The sequence below is a fragment of the Panulirus ornatus genome, chromosome 32, assembly GCF_036320965.1.
Source record: "Panulirus ornatus isolate Po-2019 chromosome 32, ASM3632096v1, whole genome shotgun sequence".
NCBI classification, from domain to species: domain Eukaryota; kingdom Metazoa; phylum Arthropoda; class Malacostraca; order Decapoda; family Palinuridae; genus Panulirus; species Panulirus ornatus.
The window spans coordinates 24,787,513-24,811,174 of NC_092255.1; the positions used below are offsets into that span (position 1 = coordinate 24,787,513).

At 38.6% G+C, this 23,662-nt stretch overlaps 1 protein-coding gene across 1 annotated transcript in view; it reads left to right on the forward strand.

Annotated features, from left to right (window-relative positions):
* LOC139759273 (ubiquitin carboxyl-terminal hydrolase 9X-like) overlaps positions 1 to 23,662 on the forward strand; it is a 144,189-nt gene that overhangs the window by 26,541 nt on the left and 93,986 nt on the right. The window contains exons 11-21 of the mRNA XM_071681418.1: positions 1,844 to 1,942; positions 4,038 to 4,145; positions 7,332 to 7,602; positions 8,787 to 8,887; positions 9,401 to 9,615; positions 12,043 to 12,161; positions 17,456 to 17,642; positions 17,770 to 17,887; positions 18,016 to 18,138; positions 19,693 to 19,830; positions 21,345 to 21,477. Coding sequence (XP_071537519.1) covers positions 1,844 to 1,942; positions 4,038 to 4,145; positions 7,332 to 7,602; positions 8,787 to 8,887; positions 9,401 to 9,615; positions 12,043 to 12,161; positions 17,456 to 17,642; positions 17,770 to 17,887; positions 18,016 to 18,138; positions 19,693 to 19,830; positions 21,345 to 21,477 — 1,612 coding nt within the window. The remainder of the gene's footprint in view (positions 1 to 1,843; positions 1,943 to 4,037; positions 4,146 to 7,331; positions 7,603 to 8,786; positions 8,888 to 9,400; positions 9,616 to 12,042; positions 12,162 to 17,455; positions 17,643 to 17,769; positions 17,888 to 18,015; positions 18,139 to 19,692; positions 19,831 to 21,344; positions 21,478 to 23,662) is intronic.

Sequence of the window (23,662 nt, forward strand, 5' to 3'; positions counted from 1 at the left end):
GCATATGATAAGAGATGCTTTGTGGAAGGTATTGAGAATATATGGTGTGGAAGGAAAGTTGCTAGAAGCAGTGAAAAGTTTTCATCGAGGTTGTAAGGCATGTGTATGAGTAGGAAGAGAGGAAAGTGATTGGTTCTCAGTGAATGTTGGTTTGTGGCACGGGTGCGTGATGTCTCCATGGTTGTTTAATTTGTTTAAGGATGGGGTTGGTAGGGAGGTGAATGCAAGAGTTTTGGTGAGAGGTGCAGGAATGCAGTCTGTTGTGGATGAGAGGGCTTAGGAAGCGAGTCAGTTGTTGTTCGCTGATGATACAGTGCTGATGGCTGATTCGGGTGAGAAACTGCAGAAGCTGGTGACTGAGTTTTGTAAAGTGTGTGAAAGAAGTAAGCTGAGAGCATATGTGAATAAGAGGAAGGTTATTAGGTACAGTAGGGTTGAGGGACAAGTCAGTTGGGATGTAGAACTGGAGGAAGTGAAGTGTTTTAGATATCTGGGAGTGGATTTGGCAGCGGATGGAACCATGGAAGCAGAAGTGAGTCACGGGGTGGGGGAGGGGGCAAAGGTTCTGGGAGTGTTGAAAAATTTGTAGAAGGCGAGAACATAATCTCGGAAAGCAAAAACGGGTATGTTTGAAGGAATAGTGGTTCCAACAATGTTATATGGTTGCAAGGCGTGGGCTACAGATAGGGTTGTGCAGAAGAGGGTGGATGTGTTGGAAATAGATGTTTGAGGACAGTATGTGGTGTGAGGTGGTTTGATCGAGTAAGTAATGAAAGGGTAAGAGAGGTGTGGTAATAAAAAGAGTGTTGTTGAGAGAGCAGAAGAGGGTGTATTGAAATGGTTTGGTCACATTGAGAGAATGAGTGAGGAAAGATTGACAAAGAGGATATATGTGTCAGAGGTGGAGGGAACGAAGAGAAGTAGGAGACCAAATTGGAGGTGGAAGGATGAAGTGAAAAAGATTTGAGTGATTGGGGCCCGAACATGCAGGAGGGTGAAACGCGTGCAAGGAATAGAGTGAATTGAAACGTTGTGGTATGCTGGGGTCGACGTGCTATCAGTGGATTGAAGCAGGGCATGTGAAGTGTCTGGGGTAAACCATGGAAAGTTCTGTGGGTCCTGGATGGGGAAAGGGAGCTGTGGTTTCGGTGCATTATACATGACAGCTAGAGACTGAGTGTGAACGAATGTGGCCTTTGTTGTCTTTTCCTAGCGCTACCTCGTGCACGTGCGAGGGGGGGGGTTGTCATTTCATGTGTGGTGGGATGGTGATGGGAATGAATAAAGGCAGCAGGTATGAATTATGTACATGTGTATATATGTATATGTCTGTGTATGGATATATATGTATACGTTGAGATGTATAGGTATGTATGTGTGTGTGGACGTGTATGTATATACATGTGCATGTGGGTGGGTTGGGCCATTCTTTCCTCTGTTTCCTTGCGCTACCTCGCTAACGTGGGAGACAGCGACAAAGTATAATAAATAAGTAAAATGTGTGGATGGTCCATTCTTTCTGTTTCGCGGCACTACCTTGCTTATGCGGGAAACAGTGATTAAGTACGATAGATAAATGATAATATTGTATCATTGAATGAAAGTATTTGATGTGTGCCATCATCATTGCAAAAATATCTTTTAATTGCCTTAATCTAAAGTATAAATGATAAGACTGCATGGTATACATACATAGTTCTGGATGCATCATAGGTGGGACTCTTTTATATGGGTATGCTGTTGAAGTATAGTGATTTCTGTACGTGAAGATTATGATATGAATTTTCGTAACATCAGTAGACTTGTGTTTCAAATATGGTAACCCTATTCTTGCTTTTCACAGACTAGCTGGAGTCAAGCCAGTAAAAAGCAGCGGGAGAAACTACTAGAATTGATACGCAGACTAGCAGAAGATGACAAGGATGGAGTTATGGCACATAAGGTTTGGAAGTTTTTATTTTGACCATCTTGTCATTTTTCTTTCTTTATTTGATACTTGATCTTCATTTCCAGCTTTAGTGAGGTAGTGCCCAGAACAAATGAAGTAAGGCCACATTTGCTCACATCCGTTCTCTAGGTGTTGTGTGCAATGTACCAAAACTGCAGCTCTCTATCCATAACCAGGCCCCACAGACCTTTCCATGTTTTACTCCAGCTGCTTTACATGCCCTTGTTCTGTCTATTGACAGCATATCAACCTCTGCATATTACATTATTCAAATTCACTCTATCCTTTGCACACCATCCACCCTCTTGCATTTTCAGACCAAGATCACTCAGAATCTTTGTCAAGCTTCATCATAATTTGAGATAAAGTTATGTGTTTGAAATTCCAGTAACCTTACTGTATTTTGTGGTAAGGTGCAAAACACTCATTACAAAGTATTACATAGCATTTTGAACGGTATATTCTTGGCTTTGTGGTGAATGGTTTCTTTAGGCATTCTTTAGGCATCATCTCTGTTGCAATTGCTTCATGATTACATAGGAATTACCATTGTATTGAATGTCATCTGAAGTAATAGAAGTTTCTTTAACCATATGCTTTCTTCCTAACATCCCTCCTTGACCAGCTAATCTTAGGTATGGTACGCAGACAGTGGTCTTGAAATCCAGCTAATCCATCTGCTTGTTCCTTTTTGATGTACAATGCGAGTTTACCACAGATTAGTGTAAGAGAGGCCAGTACCATTTCTTTTCTTGGATTTTCTCGTACTTTGCATGTGATTAGGCAGGAAGAGCCTGCTCAGAGTGCTTACAGGCTTACAGTGGTGGTACTCTGTCAAAGAAAAGGTGGCTCTGTTTTATTTTTCACCAATGTTAAAAGCCATCAGTTGACCCAGTACAATTTTATAGTCAACATAATTCTCATTGGGATCCCACCTCACAGATGCAGGGCTCTACTTATGTTTATCACTCCACTTTCCATCCTTTCGAGAAAATTTCAGAGCCCGGTCCTATGGGAGCCCATGTCAGGTCTTGGAAGCCATAAGCAAGCCACAGGTCCTTTCCCCTTTTTTTTAGTAGGAGGACTCTGACTAGGAGGAATTAGATAACTCTAGTAGATCTTTTATGGAGACCAATTTGCCTAAGAGAAGTGTTCAACCACCATGGTTCTTACAAGTTGGACATCACCTCTCAGTGATCTTGGTTTCCATTGTTTTAGGTATCTCACTTTGACAATCGTCTCTTAAGAAGAAAAACCTCTGGTGCAGAACAGACCCTCACAGAGATCGGACCTTTTTCATGACATTTGCCATGCTTATAGACAGTGCCAGTCTATGAAGAATCAGAAGTTTCAGACATGGTAGATATATGAAAAATGGAAGGGTAGAAACATAGGGATTAGATAGAAAAGCTGTATCTGCTAAAAAAGTGATGTAGGAAGGGTAAAGACTAGAATATTTGTTGAATGTATGTGACATATTGTCTCTGAAAAGACATTGGACCTTAATCAATGCTTAGCATATCTCAACACCAGCAACATAAAGTGAATTTATGTGTTGAAAAGGTTGTAATGTAAAACAATGCCAGAGGATGATATTGGCCAATGGAAAGATAAGTTGAGAATTTTCTTTTTCAAACGTGAGGATTCTAAAAGAAAGGTGAGTGTGAAATTCGTATTATAAGAAATTTGATCATTGTTGTAAGTGACTGGATTTTCTTTAAATGAATTAGATTAATTTTAATAGCTTATGTATAAGAAGGTATTTAATTGGAATAAACAGTTCAAAATTAAGTTTTGTGTGATCTTGGTTGATTATTTTAATTGTGCTTAATCCTTTTGAGGATGTTGATATCAGTTCTCAGTTCATACTTAGTGACTCTGCCTACATATTTGTTTTTTTTCTGATATGAAATGCCTGCCTGCACATGCTGAATTTCCCAGTGCAACGAAAATGCCTCACACGTACCCCAGAGTCAGATTTTTCAGTTTTGGTGCCTCATATACATCTGACTTTAAATGTTCATGTGACAAGGGTTACACAAATATGTCTTGTTGTAGCTTGCAATTAAAAGATTTTTTTATTTTCCAGGTATTAACACTGTTATGGTCATTAGCTCATTCAGATGATGTGCCAACAGAGATTATGGACCAGGCCCTAAATGCACATGTGAAAATTTTAGATTATTCCTGCTCACAGGTATGGCATTATACAATATATCTTGATTTGTTCTTCATATGTTTGGATATTACTTGTATACCTTTTACCCATTCTCTCAACCCCTTTCTTGAGAAACCCAGTTGCAGTCCCATCCATTTCTGCAGCTTTTTAATGCTTAATCTTAAAGCAAGGCCTCGGCTACCTCCTCTCTTTTCACCAAACCCTTTCGGCTACCTCGTCCCAAACTTACCAGATCCATTACCCAGTCATTTTTAATACATGCATTCTGATAATCCTCAGGCATCTCACCTTGGGCCTCACAGACATTGAAAAGTCAGACTAACTTGTGAACATCGCTCAACCCTCTTTATGAAATTCAGCTTCAGTTTTCATACTTGTTCGCCATTTCCTATGTTAGTAAGATAGCACGAGAAACAGTTGGAGACGGCCTTATTTACTCAAATCCTGTCTCTATCTGTCATGAGTAATTTATTGCAACCACATCCCCTTATCCAAAACCAAACCCCATAGACTCTTCATTGACAGCACATGACTTCCTGTGTCCTGCATTGCTCCAGTACAGTTTGCCCTGAGCATGTCTTACACCCTTCTGCTTGTTCAAGCCCAAATCTCTCAAAACCTTTCTCACTCTTTCCTTCCTTATCCAGTGCAGTCTCCCCTTCTTGTCCCCTCCACATCTGACATTCATCCTTTCCTTTCTTGTTCTCCATATGTCCAAAGCTTTTCAGCATATTTATGCATTGAGTTTCATGCCTTTATTTCATGTATGTTTGTCAAGCCTTGGTGATTGCTTAGGTGGCATCGTGGAAAAATTTTACCCCAGTCATTTTTTTTTCTTGCCATGTCAATGAGAACACATTTTCATGACCTTTTTAGGAAGGAAGTAGGTGGCTTTCAGCAAGGTTTAGGGAACTTGGCAGAAAATCATGTTGAATTATTTGACAGTGATAATTTGTCTCTGGATAATGTGGAGAGTGATTTTATGGGTGCTGAGTTTTCCAGCTCTGAAAGTTGACCAAGATTAGTCTGGTTTTCATGCGAAAGTGGAGGAAGTGTTGCTAGTGCCTGACTGACCTTGACAACACTGCATTTGACCTGCATGTCTGATAATTTTACCGACTTTTATATGATTTTGCTGTTATGAAGATCTCACCAATGGATTATGTTAACCGTATCTAGAAGAGGTATACTTTATAAGATAAAATCTAATGATAATCGGTAATTAGTCTTTCTACTGAGGAAAAATAACTATGAAATGTGCAGTGCTAGCTTACTAGACGCTCAGGCCTTATTCTTGCACGTTTTATTACAATTTGCTGACACCCTCACAAAACTTATACAAATTAATGATGAAAGTAGTGGACAAAATATACATCAGGAGAACTTTCTTCATTTTAAATGAATATCTTTGAAATTTTGTAAAGTTAAATACTTTTGTGAAACAAATTGAAATATGTGAATTTAAAGGGCTTGAAAAGAAAACTTGAGATGTTAAGAGGTTTAATCTGGTATTCCCAATGGCCAGTCATTTTTCAGTGCATAGGTCTGCAAGCTCTTCACCATTTTATTGACACTGGGTGCCCCATACCCCCAGATTATACCCTCAACTACCATATCACTCCTACTTTCAAATCTACTCATCAGTAAAAGTTGCTCTATCACATCAGAATTGCAGATATACCTACTCAGCTCCTTCCAAAACACTTTTTTCTCTTCCTCACTTGCTACCAGGTGCATAAGCAGAAACAGACATCCATCTCTCTTAATGCACTTTTATTTTCACCCACATTAGTATGGAGCTCATTTCCTTATGCTCTCACACTTTCCTGCAACTTTTCTTTCGTGAGAAGTGCAACTCTTTTCTTTGCTCTTGTCCTCACACTAACCCCAGAGTTTACCCCAGAGATGCCCCCAAACTAATCTTCTCCCTTTAATTTAGTTTCATTGAGTCAGAATATATTCAGTTTTTTTCCTTAAACTTACAACCAGTCTCTCCCTTCTCATCTAGGTTGCATCCATTCATTAAGACACTCAACCTGATCCTTCAAGAAGGATGAACACTCCTCACTTGGCTTTTTCTGTTTTCACTTGTAAAAATGAAATATAGAAAAGGAAGGTTTCCAACTTCCTTACTCTTACCCCTTTGATTTGCTTTCTACAGCTCTCAAGGAATATGAGAGTAGTAGTCTTTCTTCCCTGTACCCAGGTTTTGTTAGTTAGAAAAAAATGATGATTGGCCGCCTCAAGATCCCCTTTTGTGGGATCATGCAACCAGCAATATCCACCAGTCAAGACCCCATGTTATGTAACCAGTGAAACCTGAAGTGCATCATGTTTTGTTTTATGAACCAGTTTAAAATTAGATTTCTTTTTGGATAACTTTTTCCTTGTGTAATTTGCGAGGAAAATATTTGAATGCACATTTTTTTTTCTGGATTGAATGTCTGTACTTGTCAAGCATTAGTACATGGCTAGTAGATGAATAGGTGATGTAGAAAGTTGTGCCTCTTTTAAAGTTGGTGTCAAATCTCGTTGTCGCAGTTTGAAATTGACTAGAATATAAAACCATATGCTGTTGGCAAAAGTATCTTTCAAACAATTTATTGTTTCAGTTTCCTTCATATCACTAGAATATTTTTTTTACACTTCATCTGCTGTCTCATTAAAATTCAGTTTGATTAATTTTTGAACTTGAACACTTATTTTTCTTTTCTAATTCATCATCCATGAGGTGGTACATCATCATTTAACCTTGTTTTACTTAATTTGATGATGGTTTAAAACACCCTTTGTAATTGGCCTTGGAAATAAATTATCTCCTTATTCCTCAGCTCTTGTGCAGTTATTCATCATTCACATTACTAGTCATAGATTTAAGATAAAATACTTGTTCATTTACTAGTGTAATCTTTAGAGTTAAGCCCACCATTGCCTTGTTATGACTTCATGTTAAAAACCAGTATCATATTAATAATGTCACAGGAATAACAGCTCAACTGTCCCTTTCTCTTTTAGGAGGGTATTGTTATATTCATATAACCTCATTTCTCCCAGACAAGCTGTGCTTCACTTGGTCTCCAGCTTACTTTGTAAGCAGTAGAGGTTGAAATCTGGAATGTAAAAATTCTCTTAGATGTTATGAACTTAAGAGGATAAGACTGCAACTTTTACAGAAGGATATTTTTGCTCAACTTTACTTTCTAGGACCGGGATATTCAAAAGAAACACTGGCTGGATAGGTGTGTTGAGGAACTCAAGCATGACAAGTGGGTGCTTCCTGCGTTGAAGCAGATACGAGAGATATGCTGCTCATATAGTGAAGCACCGCCAAATTTTTCACAGCATCAGCGACCAACTCCACATGTCAGCTACCGTCACGATATCATCTCTAAACTTCAAAATCAGCATTCCCTTGTGGTTCTTGTTGCCGATAATCTTACAACATATATGAAGAACATTAGATTAGCTGCAAAAGGTGTGTTTTATCAAATATAGTAAAAGTGATGTATATATATTCTTGATTGAAATATTATTTACACAGAACTCTGGCATGTTACCACATGGTATGCATTTCCTGTTATCAGTTTGGTACTTCTTAAGCTTGGAGAAACTTGAGTAGCTTTTCCTTGAATCCGTGTGGAAGATATAGAATTTTCAGATTCTCTAAAAGTATTTTTCAGATTATTAGTTCCTTTTTGTTACTGATCTGATCTTACTGAGTTTGATAAGATGTATAATTATATGATGTTTCCAGTTTTCAGCACACTGCCCATACCTTAGTCTAGCACAATGATTCCAGTGGTGTTGTTTAGGATTGATAGGGTCCTTATTTACCTTGCCCTTTGGTAAATGCCCTTTACATCCTGCATACATATGTGCCTTTTACCCATTTGTCTGTGAAGAGTATTTGATATATGGTAGTAGCCATAGATAACTGAAAGGACTTCAGTGACATGCTTTTTTGATGAATATTTATTAGTTAAACAATAAACTTAGAAATATCAGTGACATTAGCTATCTAGCACTTCAACATTTGTCAAATTGCCAAAGATATTTGTCATATTAGTACTTGATTTTGAGCGATCGGGGCCTGAACATGCAAGAGGGTGAAAGGCGTGCAAGGAATAGAGTGAATTGGAATGATGTGGTATACCGGGGTTGACATGCTGTCAGTGGATTGTACCAGGGCATGTGAAGCATCTGGGGTAAACCATGGAAAGTTTTTTAGGGTCTGGATGTGGAAAGGGAGCTGTGGTTTTGGTGCATTATACATGACAGCTAGAGACTGAGTGTGAATGAATGTGGCCTTTGTTGTCTTTTCCTTGAGCTACCTCGCGTGCAAGCCGAGGGAGGTGGGTGTCATTTCATGTGTGGCAGGGTGGCAACGGGAATGAATAAAGGCAGCAAGAATGAATTGTGTACATGTGTATATATGTACATATCTGTGTATGTATATATATGTATACGTGGAAATGTACAGGTATGTATATGTGCATGTGTGTATATACATGTGTATGTGGGTGGGTTGGGCCATTCTTTTGTCTGTTTCCTTGCGCTACCTCGCTAATGCAGGAGACAGCGACAGAGTATGATAAATGTAAGATATGAATAGTACTTGTGATTTGTACTCTTACTGTTACACTTGTTTGTTTTCCCCAGAGAATCCTGATCTGAATCCAGCAGATATTGTTCCAGATCGACGGTATAATCATATATACCAAGTTCAGGAACGTCTTAGCTTTCTTAGGTTTTTATTAAAGGTTAGTGAAATGTTTTCTTCATGACAGGGATGTGTGATAATTTGCTGTTTATAGTTTTCTTCTGTGATTATGCTCTTGGTTGTGGCGAAATAGTAATTGTTCATGAATATAAAATTTTTTATGTAATTTGTAATGAAGAAAGTATACTGATTTAGGAAGGGTTCATGATAAAGTTAATAGGGACTCTCTTTAGGGAGTTCTGAGTGCATGGAAAGGTTTTGGATATTGCTAAAGGCTTTTGCATTGGAAATGTTAGGTTTTTGAGGAAGGATGATAGAACTGGTGAGTGTTTTGAAATAAATATTAGAGTACATCGAGGCAGTTTACCATCACCATGGTTGTTTAACAATATTATTGATGGTTTAATGTATCTGTGAAGTTGTGAGAGAAGGGTATTACAAATAAATTATCTGTAGAAATTTGCTAAAATTGTAATGTATAGATGAGCTCCTGGCAGGATGTGGCATTGTGAATACATTATTTTGATGACCTTTGTAATTTTTTCCTTTCCAGGATGGCCAATTATGGCTGTGTGCACCACAGGCTAAACAAATTTGGAACTGTCTAGCAGAGAATGCTGTATTTACTGTGGATCGAGAGTCTTGCTTCAAATGGTTTTCTAAGTTAATGGGTGATGAACCAGATCTAGACCCTGAAATTAACAAGGATTTTTTTGAGAACAACATTTTACAGCTTGATCCTTCTTTGCTAACAGAAAATGGCATGAAGTAAGTTGACATTTTAGTAACTGCTCCAAGTTTCTTTTGTCATGTAGAGTATTAGTAGTTCTGTCAGTCATTTATAGCTGCAGCTCTCAAGGAAATTTCCCACTTTCAACTGTATTGCAAGGAAGTTTTGTTAAGATCTCAATTATAGTGGACATATTCTTCCACATGGGATAAAGTTTACAATAAGGGCAGCTGTACATAATGACTCTCACAAAGTAATCAGCACTAATATTCAATATTCTCACAAAGCAGTCTGCACTAATATTCAAAATTCTACCTGCCAGTCTTGCCAGTTGGAAAATTTGTCTCTTTATTTTATTATCTTTATCATTTATTTTCTAAACTGTTTGCATTTGATTATTTCAAATTTACTTTATTAGTTGGAGGAGAAATAATTGCCTTTATATAATGTTGCTTTTAAATGATTACACTGTGTGTTGTTCTCTTAATTAGGAGGGGACCCTGGGGCAGGAAGCTAAAAGTAAAATATATATTTTTTTTATTGATACATCACTGTCTTTCTTGCTTACATGAGGAAATGTCAGGAACAAGTAAACAAGGTCCTCATTTGCACAAGTTTGTTCTTGTGTGTATAAAAGCCAGAATTAAAACACTGAAGTTATGTGGACATGTAGATAGTCAGAGTGTAGAGGAGGAAACAGTCCATCTGTTTATGTATTGTCAGCAACCCTTTTTTTATTTCCATAAAGTTGATTCTGTACTTAGATATATACACCTTTGTTGAAGTTTGTTTTGTAGAACTTGGGCCGTAATGCCACTGGATGGGAAAGATGAGAAATACTCAGTGTACTGGGGCAATGTTGCTCCTGTAAATGTAGAAACAGGAAGCATTTAAGTGAAATGAAAGGCAGTGCCAGAATGGTGGGGAAGTTTAGGGAATATTGCAAGGTCTTGTGTGGGTGGGATTCATTCTCCCATACTCATTAGCAATTGAAGGGAGATTGTAGTACACTGATTACAGTACAAAGAAGAAGCTAAGGATAATTGTGTGATCAAAAGGTTTGAAAGATACCCTTAGTCATGTTCTTGGTCAATTAAACAGTAAGCTCTCTCAGCAAGAGGTTACACTGTATGTAAAAAATCATTTTTGACAAGGCTGTACTTATCCATTTATATCTCTGATGCCTGTTTCAACTGGAACTCCTTCAGAGGGTTGGCCACGGCAGCAGAGTCTCCATAACTGAAAACACCAGTGCCGCTTCTTAGCCTTTAGTGCTTTACCCTTAACAGGTCACTGGCAGAAGTCAAGTTCAGTGCAATGTTTGCAGAGGCTCCTACCTAATATTCGTAATGACTACTACAGTCTAATGCTCCTACCTACTACTTAAACCTTATGTTTCTACCTAATGCTCCTGCTTAAATGTTCCTACCTACTTGTATCTACTGCTTATACCATTTTCCCAAAAGGCAAGAAAATCTAGAGTTACGATGAATGAGCTGTGTGAGTTAGGTGTTGTCAGGTGTTATGACAAGGAGAGTTTTTATGTTTGTGGACAGAATGCCAGTAGTCCACATGTAAGTGAGAGTGAAGTCTTATCAAAGAACTCTAAAGTATATTTCCCTGCTACTGGAAGTAGTGCAATCTTGGGCTGCAGGAGCCTATAGAAACCTCATGGGTAGCACCAGGACCCTTTCATAGAAATTGATCCTGGGATAACTGTAAAGAATTAAGATAAACTGTGTATGTGCTGTGTTTTGCATTTGATGCCTTAGGTTGTTAAATGGGTGTGCTGCATACAGTCAGGGGCATTTTAAAATGCCAGGCACAGTAAAAAAACAGAGTAGCAAGTCAGGAAGCAGGTACTGATAGCTCACAATGTTTCCACATCCTTTACTATTATTGTTTCAAATCAGCTGGTCAGTGAACATCAAAATCCCTTGGGGAATAGTACATCATTTTTGTGCTGCCAAGGCAGCAAAGAAAATGTAAAAAGGTGATGCATATAGTCTTATTTAATTGATTTATACGGGTGTATGTAGATGATATAATACAATAGGAATTATAACACGATTGCATAGACATCGTGTTATGGGGTACACATTGGATGTCTGGCATTGTTGCAGTTGAAACATTTATTCATTAAATAATTTCACCTTGTACGTAACTGATTTGTTACTATGTTGATATGCATATCAATTTTTTTTCTCCAGCAGAAAAGAGATGTTTTGAATGCTAGTAAAAATTTGGATAGAATTTTTTAAAATGAAAATTGCTGCACTGAGGGCAAACTAAACAGCAAGGGTAGCTGCCTTCAGTGGGTTATATTTCAGATTTTAACTCTTTTTATGATTAGTTGCATAGGTGGTGGTGATTTTTCATTTAAGATCATTTTTTGAGACCATAAATAGGAATTTTATTTTTTCAAATGAAAGTATATGGAAAGTTCAATATAATTTTCTTTTCAGGTGTTTTGACCGTTTTTTTAAAGCTGTCAATTCCAAAGAAGGTAAATTGGTTCTCAAAAGGAGAGTGCACCTTATGGATGACGATGATCTTATAGGTGTAGATTATGTATGGAGGGTGAGTATTTAAGCAAGTGTGACTTTATACAGTAGTTAATTTTCATGATATCATTCTGTTACTCTTCTACTTAATTTGGAAGGTGATCTTGTAAGGTTAGGCTGTGTTACATTATTTTGAAACTACTAGTCCAAGTCTTGAAATTCTGATGTAAGTTTAAGTCACATATGAGGTAGCAAAAATAGGTTTTTTGGTTACGCCATTGGCGAAGGTAAGAGGCATATGTAAGGCATTGTTCAATTTTTATTTCATCTTCCCCATAGCATAATAAGTTGTTGCCAAGCGCTATTTTGCCCAGCACCTTAAGGCAAATTTTTCCCACATTGTGATTTTATTAGACATGATTATTCATGAAAGGAGTATGAATTTGGTTTGGATTGAAGATATCCTGGGGAAAATGACAAGATTTCATAACAGGTTTAAGGTGGGAAATATGAAAGAATTTGACCATGCAGAAAAGTTTTTGGACGCTATTATTTTTTTTATATAATTATTGTACTTTGATGCTGTCTCTTGTGTTAGCGAGGTAGGGCAAGGAAACTGATGAAAGAATGGCCCAACCCACCCACATATACATTTCAACGTATACATTCATATACATTTTCTTTCTTTCATACTATTCGCTATTTCCCGCGATAGCGAGGTAGCGTTAAGAACAGAGGACTAGGCTTTTGCGGGAATATCCTCACCTGGCCCCCTTCTCTGTTCCTTCTTTTGGAAATAAAGTGCGTAAGACAAGGGAGCAAATGGGAACTTCAGTGAAGGGCGCAAATGGGGAGGTGATAACAAGTAGTGGTGATGTGAGAAGGAGATGGAGTGAGTATTTTGAAGGTTTGTTGAATGTGTTTGATGATAGAGTGGCAGATATAGGGTGTTTTGGTCGAGGTGGTGTGCAAAGTGAGAGGGTTAGGGAAAATGATTTGGTAAACAGAGAAGAGGTAGTAAGAGCTTTGCGAAAGATGAAAGCCGGCAAGGCAGCAGGTTTGGATGGTATTGCAGTGGAATTTATTAAAAAAGGGGGTGACTGTATTGTTGACTGGTTGGTAAGGTTATTTAATGTATGTATGACTCATGGTGAGGTGCCTGAGGATTGGCGGAATGCGTGCATAGTGCCATTGTACAAAGGCAAAGGGGATAAGAGTGAGTGCTCAAATTACAGAGGTATAAGTTTGTTGAGTATTCCTGGCAAATTATATGGGAGGGTATTGATTGAGAGGGTGAAGGCATGTACAGAGCATCAGATTGGGGAAGAGCAGTGTGGTTTCAGAAGTGGTAGAGGATGTGTGGATCAGGTGTTTGCTTTGAAGAATGTATGTGAGAAATACTTAGAAAAGCAAATGGATTTGTATGTAGCATTTATGGATCTGGAGAAGGCATATGAGAGAGTTGATAGAGATGCTCTGTGGAAGGTATTAAGAATATATGGTGTGGGAGGCAAGTTGTTAGAAGCAGTGAAAAGTTTTTATCGAGGATGTCAGGCATGTGTACGTGTAGGAAGAGAGGAAAGTGATTGGTTCTCAGTGAATGTAGGTTTGCGGCAGGGGTGTGTGAAAGAGAAGAGAGAGGCATTTGGACGATTTTTGCAGGGAAAAAATGAAATTGAGTGGGAGATGTATAAAAGAAAGAGACAGGAGGTCAAGAGAAAGGTGCAAGAGGTGAAAAAAAGGGCAAATGAGAGTTGGGGTGAGAGAGTATCATTAAATTTTAGGGAGAATAAAAAGATGTTCTGGAAGGAGGTAAATAAAGTGCGTAAGACAAGGGAGCAAATGGGAACTTCAGTGAAGGGCGCAAATGGGAACTTCAGTGAAGGGCGCAAATGGGAACTTCAGTGAAGGGCGCAAATGGGGAGGTGATAACAAGTAGTGGTGATGTGAGAAGGAGATGGAGTGAGTATTTTGAAGGTTTGTTGAATGTGTTTGATGATAGAGTGGCAGATATAGGGTGTTTTGGTCGAGGTGGTGTGCAAAGTGAGAGGGTTAGGGAAAATGATTTGGTAAACAGAGAAGAGGTAGTAAGAGCTTTGCGAAAGATGAAAGCCGGCAAGGCAGCAGGTTTGGATGGTATTGCAGTGGAATTTATTAAAAAAGGGGGTGACTGTATTGTTGACTGGTTGGTAAGGTTATTTAATGTATGTATGACTCATGGTGAGGTGCCTGAGGATTGGCGGAATGCGTGCATAGTGCCATTGTACAAAGGCAAAGGGGATAAGAGTGAGTGCTCAAATTACAGAGGTATAAGTTTGTTGAGTATTCCTGGCAAATTATATGGGAGGGTATTGATTGAGAGGGTGAAGGCATGTACAGAGCATCAGATTGGGGAAGAGCAGTGTGGTTTCAGAAGTGGTAGAGGATGTGTGGATCAGGTGTTTGCTTTGAAGAATGTATGTGAGAAATACTTAGAAAAGCAAATGGATTTGTATGTAGCATTTATGGATCTGGAGAAGGCATATGAGAGAGTTGATAGAGATGCTCTGTGGAAGGTATTAAGAATATATGGTGTGGGAGGCAAGTTGTTAGAAGCAGTGAAAAGTTTTTATCGAGGATGTCAGGCATGTGTACGTGTAGGAAGAGAGGAAAGTGATTGGTTCTCAGTGAATGTAGGTTTGCGGCAGGGGTGTGTGAAAGAGAAGAGAGAGGCATTTGGACGATTTTTGCAGGGAAAAAATGAAATTGAGTGGGAGATGTATAAAAGAAAGAGACAGGAGGTCAAGAGAAAGGTGCAAGAGGTGAAAAAAAGGGCAAATGAGAGTTGGGGTGAGAGAGTATCATTAAATTTTAGGAGAATAAAAAGATGTTCTGGAAGGAGGTAAATAAAGTGCGTAAGACAAGGGAGCAAATGGGAACTTCAGTGAAGGGCGCAAATGGGGAGGTGATAACAAGTAGTGGTGATGTGAGAAGGAGATGGAGTGAGTATTTTGAAGGTTTGTTGAATGTGTTTGATGATAGAGTGGCAGATATAGGGTGTTTTGGTCGAGGTGGTGTGCAAAGTGAGAGGGTTAGGGAAAATGATTTGGTAAACAGAGAAGAGGTAGTAAGAGCTTTGCGAAAGATGAAAGCCGGCAAGGCAGCAGGTTTGGATGGTATTGCAGTGGAATTTATTAAAAAAGGGGGTGACTGTATTGTTGACTGGTTGGTAAGGTTATTTTAATGTATGTATGACTCATGGTGAGGTGCCTGAGGATTGGCGGAATGCGTGCATAGTGCCATTGTACAAAGGCAAAGGGGATAAGAGTGAGTGCTCAAATTACAGAGGTATAAGTTTGTTGAGTATTCCTGGCAAATTATATGGGAGGGTATTGATTGAGAGGGTGAAGGCATGTACAGAGCATCAGATTGGGGAAGAGCAGTGTGGTTTCAGAAGTGGTAGAGGATGTGTGGATCAGGTGTTTGCTTTGAAGAATGTATGTGAGAAATACTTAGAAAAGCAAATGGATTTGTATGTAGCATTTATGGATCTGGAGAAGGCATATGAGAGAGTTGATAGAGATGCTCTGTGGAAGGTATTAAGAATATATGGTGTGGGAGGCAAGTTGTTAGAAGCAGTGAAAAGTTTTTATCGAGGATGTCAGGCATGTGTACGTGTAGGAAGAGAGGAAAGTGATTGGTTCTCAGTGAATGTAGGTTTGCGGCAGGGGTGTGTGAAAGAGAAGAGAGAGGCATTTGGACGATTTTTGCAGGGAAAAAATGAAATTGAGTGGGAGATGTATAAAAGAAAGAGACAGGAGGTCAAGAGAAAGGTGCAAGAGGTGAAAAAAAGGGCAAATGAGAGTTGGGGTGAGAGAGTAGATGTTGTGTGGACCAGGTATTTGCTTTGAATGGTTTATCTTTGAAGTAATTGGAGAAAGAGGGAATTGTGTGTGGCATTCATTGATTTAGAGAAAGCATATGATTGTGTTGGCAAAAAGGCCATGATTAAGTTACTCTTAAGTATTTTAAGTAAAGGGGAAGTTACTAAATTCATTGAGTTTTTGCTGGGAGAGTGAAGCATGCATGCAAGTAGAAAGGGAGCTGAGCTGAGTAATTTATTTTAGTGTCATAGATGTTGATGTCAGTTTAATTGTTTGATCTCTTCATGAGTAGGTTGTTGAGGGATGTAAATGCAAAGCATAGAATGAGGGACTGGTGTATGTGCTGGGAGTTTGGATGGTGGGGTTAGAGTTTGGATGGTGGGGTTAGGAAGTGCTTCAGTTGATGTTTGTAGATGCCCTGACTTTGGAAGAAAATTCCACAGAGAAGCTCCAGAAGCTGGTGCTAGACTTTGGGAGTTTGTGATAAGAGAGAGTTGAAAGTGAATGTGAAAAGAAATGAGGTAATAAAACGCAGCAGGAGTATGAGACAAGAAAATTGTAGTGTAGGTTTGATTAATTATTATCTGAAGCAGTGAATGCATAAGGTACCTGGGAGTGGACATGCCAGTGAATGGAATGAGGGAACTGAAAGAATGAAGTGAATCATAGGGATGGAGAGGGGCCAAGTTGCTTGATGCATGAAGGAGTGTATGAAAGGAGCGGTCGGTGTATGTCATGGGATAGATAGGTATGTTTGAAGGCAGTAGTCCTGACACTGTTGTATGGATGTGAATCTTGAGCCTAGAATGCTAAAACAAAAAATGAGATTGGGATAAGCCTGTTTATGAAAAAGAATAACAGGAATGTGTTTGATGTGAGGTAGGTTGTTCATATAAGGAATGACCTGAGTAAAAGTGATATGTATTACATTTTGACCAAGTTTACAAGGGTGTGCTGAAATGGTTCAGACATATGGAGAGAATAAGGTAAGGATTATTAAGGGGATCTCCATGCTGCCAGGATCTGCTGATATGGTGTGGAAATAGGGAGAAAATGAGTAAAGAAGAATTGACTAAGAGATTCTTTGTATCAGAATTAAAGGCTTTGTGGAGAGGGAGACTGAGGAGGAAATTGCAAGATTGAGGGATTGAACTTTCAGGAGTGTGAGAGGCTTGCATGGAATAAAATGAATTAGATGATTTTGTAGTGTGTGTATGTGTGTGTGGTGGTGGTGGTGGTGGTGGGGGGGATAACATGCTGTCAGTGGGCAGAAGCAAGGCATACAAGGTTGTCAAGGTAAAGCATGGAATAGTGTGGGGTTTGGCTGTGGATGGTAGGTATTGGTATCGGTACATTATATACGACAGCTAGAGTGGATGGTTGCAAATATAGCCTTTGTTCATTTGTTCTTGATCATATGTCATTGAGATGGGAGAAGCTTTTAGGTATGAAAATATTTTCTTAATCTTGTTTGATAATATAGATGGAAATGTTTTCTGTTTTAGGGTTATGAATTTTCCTATATTATTTTCAGGCTATGTATGACACTGTATCAGTGTTAGATCGGGATAAGGACTCAATTAATAGAGTTCGACAAGAGACTACAAGAATGTGTCGGGTTCTGAAGGTTTTATATGAATACGTATCTGAATGTGATGGTGACTTTGGGGATGACAGGTCTATTTTACCTCTTGGAAGGTAATGTCTCAAGCACCTTATACTGTAATACTGTATAATGTTTTATTTTCTTGAGGTTGTGATGATTTGACTAATGATTAGTATTCTCTGTGTGTTTAATTTTCTCATATTTTTGTTTACTTTCAAGGGCGTCAAGAGGAAAACACTTGTCTCTGTTGGTGAGATTCCCCGTGCAAGGCCGACAGCCAGATGAGATTGATGTATGGACTCACACCAATGACACAATGGGTTCCATAAGAAGACAGGTTGGGTAGTTTACATTTTGTGTGTTTGATTTTTAAAACTTAATTTCATTTGGTAGAAGAAAGTGTATGAAATAGTATCACAGGAATTAGTCCAATAAGCAGTTATATTATGCATTTCTTTTCTCCAGGTTCTTCATCGGTTGAAGTCTACTGCTCCAAATGTTAAAGTAGAACTTTATCTAAATACAGACCCAATTGACCCCGTTGATGACAAAAAGATCATTGCTCAGATGCCACTGAGAGATAAAATGGTGAGTTGATCATGTAATAATGATGCCTTAAGTTCTGTTCTTTTGTATTGCTGGTGGGAGTAGTTATGATAACATTCAGAGTTCAAGATATCTTGCACTTATAGAAGCTGTGTTTTTATATAGGTTGTTTGAGTGAGCATTGGTTCTAGAGGCATTGAAAAGTATTTGAAAAGAAAAGACTGTATCTGGAAGGACAAAAATGTGTATGTTTAAAGGTATTATGGTCCCATGTGTATAGATGTGAGGCATAGGATAATGTGAAGAGAAAGGTGGATGTGTGGAAAAGGATATGTTTCAGTACAATATGTGGTATGAAATAGTTTCACTGGGTAAATGATGAAAGGGTAAGGGAGAGATGTAATAAGAAGAGTGTGGTTGGGAGAGCTGAGGGAGTTTGCTGAAATGGTTTGGACATGTGGAGGGAATTAGTGAGGAGAGGTTGATAAAGAGGATATTTGTGTCAGTAGGTGGGGGAGAAAGTGGGTAACCAGACTTGATATGGAAGGATGAAGTTAGAAATGTTTTTGCATGCCTGGGGCCTGAACATGCATTAAGGTGAAAGACTTTCAAGGTACAGAGTCAGGAAGGACAGTGTGGTATACATGGTGCAGCAGGCTGTTAGTTGACTGAACAAGGGAATATGAAATCATGGAAGGTCTGTAGGGCCTGGTTGTGGGAAGAGATTGAGGTTTCACCACATTATACATGACAGCTTGAGAATGAATATGAGCAAATGAGGCCTTTTCTTTGTCTCTTCCTAGCACTACCTTGCTAACATGGGAAACTTTGAACAGACATGAAAAAAGATAATGCAGGACACCTTGCACTTTGAACTTGTGATGTGATATATTTTTTCATCATTTGCATATGAAACATTAGTTGAACTTTTTTTGCTTCAGAGTGTATGCATTATATCATAGAAATTCACACATGTAGCTTTGAATAGGCTGTCTGTGGTTTGATATATACTGTGATTTCATATGGTGATGATAAACTTTAACTTCTTTTTAAGAATATTACTGTGTAGACCGAACATTTCATTTGCTCATTTGTGTTACATATGCCAGGGTGAAACAATCAAGGGAATTTGATGTGTCTGCAGTATTCCACCCTGTTTGATTGGGAACTTTGTTTTGTTATTCCTTTAATTTTAAAGAATGAAAAATATGCTTATCAGACTTTAACCCCTTGCCCTTTAGCTTTGTGTCATTCAGAGCTAGAACATCCAGTTTTCTCTCCTCAGACACACTGCCTGTCTCCCTTTTCCTCTTGGTTACGTCCAAACACATTCAGATTTACACTTATTGTTTGGCTTCTTCTGTCCTTGAAATTGATGCATAGTGAAGTTCAGTTTGGTGTAATTTATATTTTATTGCTTTCAGTTTCTTTTTTTACTTACATGTATCGAGTTGTCATGCCTGTGATGGTCCCCATTTTTCCTTACTATGTAGAAGGGATTGTAAAAAAAATCCTGATTGGCAAGTTTCTAAGAGCTTCATGGGTCTGGGTTTCTTTTAGGTAAACTTATGATATTGTTTGAACGTTTCCTTCTAGGTATTGACAGCAAAGCTTGTTCAAGTGGGAAGTAATATGCCATCATCCCCAGACAGCTCCTCAGACTCCTCCACAGGGTCCCCTCAACATCCATATGAAGGGCCAAATGTAGAAGCTGAAAATTGTCTTCCTGGTGTTGTAAGTTGATTAATTGATTTTTTTTTTTTTTTTTTTACTGTGACAGGTTACTTTTATAAGCCCATGGTTTTACATTATAGTAGCTTGTGTAGTGGAAGTTTCAGGGATGAATTTGTTAACAGTGAACATGGAGTTGAAAGAATGGCTTTAAGGAGGAAAAGATTGTTAAAAGGGAGCAAGTTGTTAGGATGTGATTGTTATGTAGGAAAGCATCATTGGAGACCTGCCTCCTGGTTTCTGCCTTCATCTATCTGTATCTCTGATGTCAGTTCAAATTGGAACTCCCTCTAAGGGTTGGCTATGGCAACAGTCTCTCCATAACTAAAGAACTCCAGTGCCACTTTTTAACCTTTAGTGTCTCACTCTTAACAGGCCACTGGCAGGGGGCAAGTCTATCACAGTGTTTGCAGAGGATTCTACCTAATGTTTCTAATGACTACTATCTAATGCTCCTATGTACTATTACCTAATGTTTCTACCTAATGCTCCTACCTAAATGTTTCGACCTACTACTACTATCTACTGCCTTCATTTGATTGTTTATCTGTTTTGGCTTTCATTGAAAGTGGTAAAAGATAGTAAAGGACTGTGAGATTACTAGTTTTAATAGAATGATAAATGAAACTGGAACAGTGCAATTTGTATTAAATGCTGTAAAGAAACAAATGAGGAAAGCAGAAGCCATGCAGCAGGCCTCCCCTCATGCCCATGTGTTTGAATAATCAATTATTTTGATGTTTTCTGAAATTGATGAAAGACATGCTAACCAAGCATGATGGCAGAGTCTTGTTGTAGGTACTTATGTTTGCCTGTTTGCTAGTGTTAGCTTTAGCTCTAGAATTCTGTGATCATTCTCATGAAACATGGAATTTATCAGCATTGCAGATTCATGTGACATAACTGCTAGTGATGCATAGTTATGAGATAGTTTGTCACATGGAAGTGTTCTTTTTGTGTGAATGAAATTCATAGTTCAGTGATGATTGTAACAAATTGAATAAATATGCTTTTTATTCATGATTGAAGATGTATTTCCAAAATGAATTTAGGGACAATAAGAAAAAATTGACATGGGATATTTGTGTTTTGAAAATGGAGACACCTTTTTACTGAACATCCGATTTATTTGAGTTCATGAAAGGAATGGGCATCAGAGATGTAGACGGATGGATAGAAATATCATTTTTGCAGTAAGAGGGTTAAATGCTTAGTCTCAGGCAGAGCTGTAGGAGTAGAAGACCTGTGAAACCATTGTGAGGTACGTGGAAAATAAGGTTAAGGTTGCAGCCTTATTTTCTGAAGGGAAAAAAAGACAAGGGATTAATATTTCGAAATAAAGTCATAGGTCAAGGATGCAGGAAGCTTATTATTGTTTTATATCTGGAAGCCAAAGTTATTGCAAGAGGATTTTTAGAAATGAGTATATATATATGTCACCTTCATATGAACAAGGGATAATATATTCCTTATTAATTATGCAATTAGTTAACCTTCTGTGTGGCAATCTGTTTCAGATAATGTCTGGTCAAGCCAAGTACACGCAGTTTCTTCTTCAGTTAGCTGACCTTGGCTGCTCTTTGCAACTGCCACAGCTAAGAGACAGCGCCCGAGCACTTCTAAGTATCATGCCTGCCGACCAGTTTACTGGTAAATAAATGAATATTTTTTTATAGCAACATGCTTGCTGACCAGTTTACAGGTAAATGAATTAATTTTTTATGGTACCAGTAATGTTGAATCTCTCTCTCTCTCTCTCTCTCTCTCTCTCTCTCTCTCTCTCTCTCTCTCTCTCTCTCTCTCTCTCTCTCTCTCTCTCTCTCGAGATAAAAGAAAATGACCAAGAAAGTGTGCAGGATGTTGATTGAATGATAGAATCAAGTATGCAGCTCATGTAAGGAAATTATTTAAGATGACCTGTTAAACCAGTATAATGAAAATACATTCTTAGGTTGGTTTCAGAAGTGGTAGAGGATGTGTTTGCTTTGAAGAATGTATGTGAGAAATACTTATAAAAACAGATGGATTTGTCAGTAGCATTTATGGATCTGGAGAAGGCATTTGATAGAGATGCTCTGTGGAAGGTATTAATAGTATATGGTGTGGGAGGTATGTTGTTAGAAGCAGTGAAAAGTTTTTATCAAGGATGTAAGGTCTGTGTATGAATAGGAAGAGAGGAAAGTGATTGGGAACTGGTTCCCAGTGAATGTCGCTTTGCGACAGGGGTGTATGGTGTCTTCCCCTGCATGATGTCTCCATGGTTGTTTGATTTGTATAAGGATGGTGTTGTTAGGGAGGTGAATGCAAGAGTTTTGGAGAGAGAGCCAAATATGCAGTCTGTTGTGGATGAGAGAGCTTGGGAAGTGGGTCGGTTGTTGTTCGCTGATGATACAGCGCTGGTGGCTGATTCGGGTGAGAAACTGCAGAAGCTGGTGACTGAGTTTGGTAAAGTGTGTGAAAGAAGAAAGCTGAGAGTAAATGTGAATAAGAGCAAGGTTATTAGGTTCAGTAGGGTTGAGGGACAAGTTGATTAGAAGGTAAGTTTGAATGGAGAAAAACTGGAGGAAAAGAAGTGTTTTAGATATCTGGGAGTGGATTTAGCAGCAGATGGAACCATGGAAGCAGAAGTGAGTCACAGGGTGCGGGAGGGGGCGAAGGTTCTGGGAGCATTGAAGAATGTGTGGAAGGCGAGAATGTTATCTCGGAGAGCAAAAATGGGTATGTTTGAAGGAATAGTGGTTCCAACAATGTTATATGGTTTCAAGGCATGGGCTATAGATAGGGTTGTGCAAAGGAGGGTGGATGTATTGGAAATGAAATGATTGAGGACAATATGTGTTGTGAGGTGGTTTGATTAAGTAATGAAAGGGTAAGAGATGTGTGGTAATAAAAAGAGTGTGGTTGAGAGAGCAGAAGAGGGTGTATTGAAATGGTTTGGTCACATGGAGAGAATGAGTGAGGAAAGATTGACAAAGAGGATGTATGCATTAGAGGTGGAGGGAATGAGGAGAAGTGGGAGACCAAATTGGAGGTGGAAGGATACAGTGAAAAAGATTTTGAGTGATCAGCAACTGAACATACAGGAGGATGAGAGGCACGCAAGGAATAGAGTGAATTGGATTGATGTGGGATACCAGGGTCGATGTGCTGTAAATGGACTCAAACAGGGCATGTGAAACATCTAGGGTAAACCATTTTTGCTCTCTGAGAATGTTCTTTCTTTCCACACATTCTTCATCGCTCTCAGAACCTTCACCCACTCCCCACCCTGTGACTCACTTCCCCAATTCTATGGTTCCATTCACTGCTAAGTCCGCTCCTATATACCTAAAACACTTCACTTCTTTCAGTTTTTCTCCATTCTTACTTACATCTCAATTAACTTGTCCATCAACCCTACTGAACCTAATAACCATGCTCTTTTTCACATTTACTCTCAACATGCTCCTTTCACACACTTTTCAAAACTCAGTCACTAACTTGTGCAGTTTTCTTTGAATCAGCCACCAGTGCTGTATCATCAGTGAATGACAACTGACACTTCCCAGTCCCTTTCATCCCCAACAGACTGAATACTTATCCCTCTCCAAAACTCAAGCATTTACCTCCTTAACTACCCCATCCATAAACATAAAAGTATGCACACCAAACTATTTGCTCAATACAGTGTCATATATGAGAGTTGAATTCAAAGAAAAAGAACGGATACTGTTTTTTTTTAACTTTGCCAAAGTAAATAACAAAGTAACCTAGAGGATTTTTCTTGGGAAAGTAACTTTTAAGGGTAATTTAGGAAGATGGATTAAAGAATTTCTAACTGATAGAAACTTTAAAG